This window comes from Amyelois transitella, chromosome 6, assembly GCF_032362555.1.
Source record: "Amyelois transitella isolate CPQ chromosome 6, ilAmyTran1.1, whole genome shotgun sequence".
Classification (NCBI taxonomy): domain Eukaryota; kingdom Metazoa; phylum Arthropoda; class Insecta; order Lepidoptera; family Pyralidae; genus Amyelois; species Amyelois transitella.
This window is the reverse complement of record NC_083509.1, coordinates 2,011,839-2,022,630: the sequence shown is the minus strand read 5'-3', so window position 1 is coordinate 2,022,630 and position 10,792 is coordinate 2,011,839. Positions and strand designations below refer to the sequence as shown.

Here is a 10,792-nt window from a genome sequence, read left to right as displayed (position 1 = left end):
TGCCCATATAAAGAAATTGCTTGAAGCATTGACATTCAACTCCAATTAAATCTGATGCAGTGGAGCGTTTAACTTTTTTCCAAGGCACCCATTTTCTATATGCCCAGTCGAGTATTTCATTGGAAAATGCGAAAAAAAAGCACCGAGTCGAGATTCAAGTGGACCAAACTGGGTCGGTCCGCTCGGCCAGCTTCGGAGCCGCTCGTCACTCTTCGCGTGGACTCCGAACGTTGCGCGGGCGCATACAGCTTTGAGACTCCGCGCAGAACCGCCGCGTTGCTCTTTAAAGAAAACTAATTCAACTTTCCTTACGTCACGGGAAGAAACATTGTGATCGTACCCGCGAAATGAACTGAGCTTTTGAAAAAAAGAACGCTTAACTTTTTAAATTACCAAGTGAAACGTGTTGGACTGTTCACAAAAAAAAAACATGTTGTGGGAAGCGAACCTACTCGAGGAATCGGATACGGTGAGTTTTTTTTTCTATTATTTTTTAATTTTCCTCGTAACTCCCAAGTTTAAATTGAGAATGTCTTAATGCGATGTTGATGTGAATTTGAATTATGAAATCGAGCCGGGTGCATATAGACACGGTCGGGTTATGTACGTGTGCTTGTTTGTATGTGTGTGTAACTTTCTAGTTTTCGCTCGACGGACGTATTTACATAGAACGTGAGCGGTTTTTCATAATATAAACCGCATGGAAGCTGTTGATGTATTTTATGGTGTAAATATTCATTGCACGGCACCTGCCTGTGATGGGATTGGCATATTGTTTGGAGTTTTTCATGACTACGCATCACGATGTTTATTTGTATAATGGGCGTTATCTTATGTATCTTCCAACAAAATTAGATTCTATTTTGAATGTAGCAGAGTTGAACTTGATATTGCACCAACTGTACAAACAATTTTTTTCTGTTTCCTTTAGGTATTTTTTATTTCAGCTGAAAAAATTAATATAGAATAACAATCAGTTTCTATTATTTTGAACGGGGATTTTATATTTTTAACTATTACAAGCTCTATGGTTCTAATATTTATATTGTATTTTAATTCCAAAATTTACATATTCAATGCCTATTTAATTAAAATAAACACGTTGTTATACCTGTTCGCACCAAAAGGTTATTAACAAAAAATCGTTTATAATTTTTGATTGGAAGTTATAAAAACAGATGACTACATTACGGCATTATTTTATTTGGAACTACAGGACGCCCGCGACTTCGCCCTCGTAAAACGAAAAATCACAACAATTTTTTTTGAAAGCGGGAATTTCGGGAATTCCTCCCTTAGTACACCCCTAGACCATATAACCAATAACCAATACGCCAAATTTTACTTCAAGACCTAGTGATTTTGGCTATGCGTTGATATGTCAGTCAGTCATTCATTTTCTTGTTTTAAATATTTAGATAGGAAGGTATAATTAGGTACGAACAGAACCGGCCTAAAGAATATTAAGCAAAAGGAAAAGGGAATAATCGAGGTGCAAAATTTAAAACAACCTTGTATCCATGGCAGTTAAATTTTAAAAAGAGATGTCGATTCATTTGAAATCAAATAAAGAACATTAATCGACCTTCCCTATTAAAGATTACAAAGGCTATCTGTAATATGAAAATATGTTCATCTTTGAGATAACTTATCTTTTTAAAAAAGAGCTGTTGGAGATATGACGAGAGAATTAATTAGAATATTTGGTGTAAGTAAAACGAAAGTTTCCTATAGCAGGATGATTCTAACAGACTAGTATAGCATACGCACCACTCTATATATTTTGGATGTCGTAGAATGCGACTAAAATATAAAAACTCCATATATTTCCCATGGATGTAGAAAAAGGAGAATAAACTTGGGATTCCTCTTGTAGGCGATGGGCTAGCAACCTTTCACTATTTGAATTTCAATTCCATCATAAAGCCATACTGAAGGTGGCCTTTCAGTCTTTGTCTGCCCCGTAAGAGATATAGACGTGACTATATGTATTATTAAAAACTTTATTGTTTCTTAACGCTGTATCATGTACATAAAAACACAAATTTTGGAAGCAGGATTTTTTACATTTCATTGAAAACTATCACTCCTATAGCAAAGTTATACAATTAATACTTATCTGTCATAAAAATTTCGGTCTCATTAATGATATTCAAAGATTCATTGATACATTGGTTTCCCTTACATGCTTTGCCGTCCACTAAAGTATGTATGAAGTTTGAATGTGAAATGTATGAAGTATTGGCGCTGATCCAATAGTCGTATGTTTATGAATGACGTGCGTAGAACTTCAAATAGAGCGGACACATAGGGCAGAATACATCATCTCATGTTCAGTCAATAGTTCGAGATTTCCAGTAAACTTGAGCTCTCCTTACTAGAGATATCTAGAGTTAACTAAGTTCTAAATATACTGGTCTCACTTTTGTAAGTGGAATCATATGCTGTACATAATTTTTTATTACATCAAAACTGAACGAACCATGAAATCAATTTTCAAACATAATCGTTTTATAATCTAAAACCTAAGTCATTAGTCAAAAATCATTTTAAATCTTGACCTGACCGGATTTAATCCCGAGGACCTTGTGAATCTGAAACAAAAACTTTATCCATAGCTTTACAGAGGCTGACAATACTTAATTTCATTTAAAAACTCATAAGACAGATATTTTGAATCAATTAGATTACCACAGATCAGTATATTATGATCATAATCTTGGCGCATATACTCGTAATATAGTAAAAACTATAAAAGGTCTAATGTATTAATTATAAAAAAACAATATTGTGTCTTAACGCTGAATATCTTATTTATTTTAAAAGTAATGACTGAACGCCATATTTGGTATGCTAATCAAGATAAGTTCTGCAACTCACGATGACAATATTTCTTATCACATGTGGTTCTTATGATGACTTACAATTACAACTTACTTCATCATAATGACTGGGTATCGGTATAAAAAAACTGACCAAATGCGAGTTTCACACATTAGACTAAGGTACAGTCGGAAACAAAATTTATTGACCCAGAGGTCAATTCTTCAGAAATAAATTAATTAATAGTCAATTAAGTCTTAGTGGGATACAGTTACGAAATGTTGCGCAGGTCAGATGGGAGTTGCTTCGTGTAAAAACCGATTCACCAAATCTAGGGTCCATCTGGCTTACCCCAGGCTTCTCTCCAGAGTGGTGAGGATGTAACTAAAACTAAAGCCAGGAAGATGAAGCAGATACAGCATATATCACATATTTACCCCGTAAGGGTACCCAAAGTCATGACAATGAATGCCATGGTTGGCTTAATAAGGGGAATCAAGATTAAGAGATAGTTTGTCAATTTGCACGGGTGCTAGCCCGTCTCCCATCCCAGCCTTAAAAAATTATCGAAAATTAATAAAGGAGGAAAGAACAAATGTAAAAGTAGAATTAGGAAAATAATCAATTTTTACATTTGTTCTTTCTTCTCTACCACACTAGCACGGTAGAAGCTAGACGCGATTTAGCTTAAAGATATACATAAAATTACGCCTCTTCCCCGAAGGGGTAGGCAGAGATTACATCTTTCCACTTGCCTCAATAACAATCGATTGGCGGTAACTAATTATCTTGTAAATTAACTCTCAAAGTAAAACTCGTTTTTGTAAATTATATTTTTGTTTACAATAAACATTAAGATTAATTAGTCTAATTAGCACCTATTTATTTGTAAGCACCATTATTAATAATGTAATTACAGATAAACTGACATTATGGAAAACAAAGGAAGTACATTTACTGTAGTTTATTTAATCGAATAAGTACATATATAATTAAACATAATTAAAAAATTAAAACGATGATCCAAAATCACTTTTATTTAAACACTTTTACTTTTTTTTTAAATGTTGGAGTAATAAGTTTCTACAATAATAGTTATTGGAATTAATAAAAAAAGTAAGTTAAAAATCGCAAAAATATAAAAATTTAAGAGTGAATATAATCTTATAGTTGGCTTAATGATACAGTTGAGATCGGAATAGTGATAGGTTGCTTGCCCATCGCCTAAAAGTAGAATCTCAAGTTTATAAGCCTATCTCTTAATTGATAGAATATAGTATATAATAGATAGAATATAGTTGGAGTGGTCCTATTCATTTTCTATTTGTGCCGAGAACCCATTATCCAATATCTTTGTACAAACCTGCATTTTAAGCAAAGGCATTTGTATTTAAATATGTTTTGGATAAACTAACCAGCCTCTGAGTATCAATGCGAAACACGCATTACGCGTCATTAGCCAAAGCAATTAGCTTTCTAAATGAATCGGCGCCCGCGCAGCAGAAACACCCTAATTGTAAGAAGAGAGCGGAAACTAGCCGCTAATCTTATGCGTAGAAATCTTACAATGTTAAATACTTGTCTAGACTGTATGGTTACTGTTTAAGTGGGTTTCACGGTTGGAAAAGACCTACTACATTTCTTTTCCGTTGATGTCGTAAAAGGCGAATGAGGGAGTCCGTCTAGTGCAATAGTCATAGTTAAAAAGATTCCCCTGCAAAGATTGTGGGGGTCAGATAGTGGACTCCTATCCAAGATCTTCAGTTAAAAGGTCGGAGTGGGAAGGCCTAGTCTGACGAAGGGTCAGGGCAAGAGTACCCGAAACCCCCAAACTTGTATGAAGAGCGTTATGAATATGGATGAAGCGAAAGAAGTATGCAGAGATCGTGGCAAGTAAGAAGATGTAGTCCCTGCCCACACCTCCGGGAAAAAGGCGATGGGTTAGCAACCTGTCACTATTTTAATCGTAATTCTATCATTAAGCCAAATAGCTGAACGTGGCCATTCAGTCTTTTCAAGACTGTTGGCCCTATCTACCCCGCAAGGGATATAGACGTGACCATATGTATGTTTGTATGTATGTATTGTATATCTAGGAAGATCTATGAAATACTTTAAATTTGGCATAAACAATGTGAGAAACATAGTATTTGCTAATGTACTCGAACCTAATGAGAAATATGTATGTTTGTGTATTTATTTAAACTTTTTACAAATAATACGTACGTCACGTGAACTTAAAACTATAGAATTAGATTTATTTTCATAGGACCAGCGAGTAGGAAGTATGTATGTTTGTATATATTTATATTTCATCAAATCAACGTGACCGTCATGATACGATCGGTATTTTTTTTTAACTTCCGACCACACCCGTCGAACCTTTTCGTGATCACAAGCTAACTAAAACAAAGGTTAACATGAGATGTTTATCTATTTGATTCGGCTTAAGGTCAGTACAATAGATTATGTTTTTATTTATATATATATGCATGTACATTAAGATTGCTAAGCGATGCTCTTACGGCGAGGAATGTTTTGTGAGGAAACCTGCAAAACTGAAAACGTGGGGTTACGTGATGATGCTTTTATATAATTTCCTTTGTTGATGTGGGCAAAATCTTGGTAAGTAAAAATAAACAAATAAATAAATGGCATATCGCAATCATCGTAACTTACGCGTTTACTGGCTCAGCGAACCCATGACCTTTCCTCAAGATAAAATGACAACTAATACGTATGTATCATATACATATTATAAACGTTTATTAACTTTCAAGAGTTAAGTTCTAACTTATTGCTTACTTGAGGTCTGAACCTAAACTAGCTTAAGTATATTTATTTAAGGTAAAAAAAAACAAAATTTTCACCCTTTCATTAAAGAGCGACGTAGGTACATTTTAATGAATTAATTAAATTTAATTTTATGATAAATAAAAGTTAAGTTCAAGTTATAAATCATTACGGTGTCGCATAGAAAATTGTTACTCCTCCTAACTGTTAAAAATCTTATGTCTCGTATCTTTCTAAACCATCACGACTGAGACAAAACCTATAAAAAAAAATAATTAAAAGGAAAACCGTGAAAAAGCAAAATAAAAGATAGTAAAAACAAAAAAGTTAATTATAAAACTCACTCAAGCATGATATTTACGAAACGAAATCATGTAACAAAGTTGAATTGAGCTACTCAACAGTTAAATAAGTTAAATATACTTACTTGGGAGTCTCAGGTCTCAGGTTCTAGCCCCAACTAGGTAAAGATAAAATTTTACTCGAGACTTATAAAAGGATTTGTTATAATAAAATGTTAAATGTACTGAACTTTATTTAATGTTTACTCTATTAAACATTAAATAAAGTTCAGTACATTTATTATTTGATTTTTCTCGTATTTTTATAGGTTGACCTTCCAAAGGATATCGCTTCCTAGTGGTCATGTTTGAGAATTTATTTATATGTTTTATTGCAACCAAACAAGGACTATATATTATTGGGTATTAGTACATACCCGATTGTATTGCTCAACATAATATATTTGTTTGAGACTAATTACTTATTCTTAAAATATACCTCTATTTATGTACCTACATAAAAGTCCAAAAAGATAAATAAGGTAAATTTAAGTCTCCTAAATCCTAAGTACTCTACGTGGACAAAAACATTTCAACTAAAGTAAATAATTACGTTCCCTTCGTGAAAAATTAGGTGCTTTTCTAATATAGCGATATAGGTATGTACATACATATAGTCACGTCAATATACCTTGCGGGGTTGACAGAGCCTGAAAAGTTGAAAAGACTGATAGGCCACGTTAAGTTGTTTGGTTTAATGATAGAATTTAGATTTAAATAGTGACACAAAGAATTCCATACTTATAATTCCTTCATCGCCTTTTACAATATCCATGAGAATGAGATAAAGTGGTCCTATTCTTTTTTTTTAACATATGCCGGTAACCACACGGCACCAAAGGAAAATATCGATACATTATTCCTATTTCTCTAAAAATACTTGATAACCCTACCTGATTCTCTATAACATTGGTTTATAATGATTACTGGAAAGGGTTAATAGCCGGCTATGGCTATACATATTATTGCCTGCGACTGTACGTGCGTTCTTTAGAGCACGCACTACACGCTCGTAGTCACGTAGATACGAGTACGATAGTAAGTGTAGAATCGTGTAGGAATCGATCGGTAGCTTAGACATGACGTCTTTGAACATATATTTATGAACTAAGATATGGTTTTAAGTTTGGTTGCCTTCCACCCAAAGGTTGACTGGAAGAGATTGCTTTAGCGATAAGTCCGCCTTTGTACCATCTATATCTGCTTTGTGTTGTTTTGTATGTTTTCTCTTATGGTGCAATAAAGAGTTTTATCTATCTATCTAAGATCCATTTAGATTCTATACAACACTTTTGTAATAATTTTGATGAAATATTCGAAAATAGATAATGAATTATTGTAAAAGTAGTTATTTTACTTCAATGTAAAAAAGAAACTGCATACATACATACATAAAATCACGCCTCTTTCCCGGAGGGGTAGGCAGAGACTACCTCTTTCCACTTGCCACGATCTCTGCATACTTCTTTCGCTTCGTCCACATTCATAACTCTCTTCATACAAGCTCGGCGGTTTCGGGTACTTTTGACCTTACCTTTACCAGGACGTCCTTAATTTGATCAAGATACGTTCGTCTAGGTCTTCCCACTCCGACCTTTCCCTCCACACTCTCCTTGTATATCTGCTTAGTCAACCTGCTTTCATTCATCCTCTCCACATGACCGAACCATCTTAACATACCCTTTTCTATTCCTGTAACTACATCTTCTTTCACATCACAACATTCCCTTATCACGCTGTTCCTTATCCTGTCACTCAATTTCACACCCATCATACTCCTTAACGCTCTCATTTCCACTGCATTTATTCTGCTTTCATGCTTCTTTTGCCATACCCAACTTTCACTCCCATACATTAATGTCGGGACCAACACGCCCCTGTGCACAGCCAGTCGAGCCTTTTTGGATAGTTTCTGACTGCTCATAAAGGCATGCAAAGCTCCATTCACCATGTTCCCCGCGTTCACTCTCCTTTCAATATCACTATCATACTTGCCATCTGATGTAAACTTTGATCCTAGATATACAAACTCTTTCACTTGCTCCACTTTTTCTCCTCCAATCAAAATATTACATGCTGTCATTTCTTTCTCCATTTCAAAAACCAGTGTTTTAGTTTTACTTACGTTCACTTTCATTCCTTTCTCTTTTAAAGCTTCATGCATACAGTTTACCATCTCCTGTAACTCCTCCGCTGATGACGCCAGTATAACCTGATCGTCGGCATAGAGCAGACATTTGACGAGTAACTCATTCATCCTTAATCCACTTTTAGACTCTTTCAAATCTGTCAAACAGCTATCCATAAATAGGTTGAACAGCCACGGTGACGCAACACATCCTTGCCTAACGCCTTTCTCAATCTTAAACCACTCAGTGTGCGCTCCGTTTATCCTGACACAAGCACTCGAATCCTCATATAAGGATTTCAGTGCTCGTATTAAGAGACTGCTCACCCCATGCATAGAAAGTGCTGACCACAATTCATTCCTCTCAACTCTGTCATAGGCCTTTTCCAGATCTACGAATGTGCAATAGACTTTTTGACTCTTGGCCAAAAACTTTTCGGCTATGCACCGCAAGGAAAAGACCTGATCAGTACATCCCATTCCCTTTCGAAATCCCGCTTGAGCATCCCATATTTTGTCATCAGTTTCATTCCTGACTCTATTAATCAATACCTTAGCATACAATTTGCCGACGACGCTAAGCAGGCTTATACCACGATAATTTTTGCAGTCCAGCTGTGACCCTTTTCCTTTGTAAAGTGGCACGATAACAGCCTTACACCAATCTTTTGGTATGGTATGGTACTCGGCCGCTTCTCCAACACAAATTGAAAAGGCAGTACAACTGACTAGCTACTACGCCTTTTCCTGCTTTAAGCATCTCGACCGACACTCTATCACACCCAGCAGCCTTTCCCGCTTTCATACTCTTAAGTGCTTCCACAATTTCGAACATTTCAATTTCGCCTTCTAAAAAAGAAACTGTTTTTAATATACTAACGATAACATTTAGTTTTCTTGTGAACAGCTGAACGTGGCCTATCAATCTTTTTAAGAATGTTGGCTCTGTCTACCCCGCAAGGGATATACACGTGCTTATATGTATTTATGTAGTTTTCTTGTAAATATTTTTGTGAAAAAACATGAAATAAACATCATAAAAACAAAATAATAAAAAAGTATATACCTTTTCGTAGACATCTGAATATAGGTAAGGTACTACATATATTGTGAGAAAAATCTTCTATTCAATAACACTAAATAAAATACGGTTAGAATGTCAGTGACAAAACATTCGCCGTATTTGTCAAAAATTTGAATGTCACGTGTTTAAACACGTATACACATTGTGTAAATTAGAAGTGGAAGCATGAACGGAACTTTATGTTTTTGGTTTCACAAGTTTTATTTTCGAATTTATTTGCAAAAACGTACGATGTCTTGTGTACGTGATATTATTTCAATCGAAGAGACTAATGAATAACAATCCTGGTTTTAAATTTGGTTTGTTGATGTTCAAATTTTATGTTACTAAAGAAAATATAATTCAAATTAAATATCATCTGAAACGTTCTACGAGTATATGTACCAAAGATTTAGCGTTAGCATTTTTGTCAGCAGTTGGTTTTTTATTTGTTACTAAAATAAGTTAATTTTTATTACATTTTGCATTCTTTTACTGTTGAAAATAAATTTTTTTATATGAATTTCTAATTTGTCAATAAACTTAATTGTTATATTGGAAAATATATGAATCAAGCAGAGTTTCATAACATTTTTCCGAGAAAAAAGAATAGAACTGTTTGTGTTCTGATTTTCACTTTTGTCCATTGAGGTCGAGGGCACCACTTCTGGCGTTACGTGAATGGACTGTAGACCAAGATTCAAACCTACGAAATTTTGGATGAGGCAAGCGGTGCAAATTCTAACAGTTAACAAGCGAAATGTATCCGTTATAATTAACTTGAATAATTTTATGAACATTATTAATCATGGAAGTCCAGTTTACTGATATATACATAAATTACGCCTTCTTCTCATAGGGAAAGGCAAATAAAGTAAACTCATGAGTTAAGATAATCAAAGTGGAATATCGAATTAAAATAAAAATCTATTTGAATCATAAAACTACGTAAATAATAAGGGAATAAATGATGGGTCTCCAGTTTTCAGTTTCTGTTTTATTTCTAAATATCCATTAGGTAATATATATTAATGGATATTCTGTAAATTTATTGGTTAATATAAAATTAAAAGTGCTTCTGCAAATTACGGTAACTATTTCGTTTTTAAATTTGAAACGGAAATCATACTAAAAAATACGAGCTAATCGTGGAAATCAGTATGTCTATGAAATGTTACATCACGTTAAAATGCACACAAGATTATTTCAGCAATATTCTTGCAATAATGGAAATACCGCATCCATTTTGCACAAGACCTTAACGATCTTTTAACACTCGGGATTCTGAATCATAGAGTTACGAAAGCATTAACAGGAAAATGTGAAAGAATCGGTTTAGTTACAAGTTACAGTCCCTGTTGAGAAACGATGACTCATTTATCTTAGTAAGGCTGTGGTGTTTTTTTAGACTTGCATTTTGAATGCAAAAGAATTTTTGTTATTTTTTCTTTGGTATCAAAGTTTTCCCGGATATATATTGTGTAACGATCACAATTTTAACAGCATATGATGTTGTAGAAGGACTCGCCGTGTGGTTTTCGGTAATTTAGAATTGAACGAATTCATTTCTTTTTCCATGGATATCGTAGAACGCGACTAAGAGATATGCTTATAAACTTGGGATTCCTCTTGTAAGCGATGTGC

The 10,792-nt window shown here is 34.3% G+C and overlaps 1 protein-coding gene across 1 annotated transcript in view; it reads left to right on the top strand.

Annotated features, from left to right (window-relative positions):
- Nucleotides 1-250: 250 nt before the first annotated feature.
- The window catches only part of LOC106134575 (DNA-binding protein D-ETS-4), a 36,192-nt gene continuing 25,650 nt past the window's right edge, over nucleotides 251-10,792 (top strand). Inside the window, exon 1 of the mRNA XM_013334663.2 lies at nucleotides 251-469. Coding sequence (XP_013190117.1) covers nucleotides 431-469 — 39 coding nt within the window. The 5' untranslated portion in view covers nucleotides 251-430. The remainder of the gene's footprint in view (nucleotides 470-10,792) is intronic.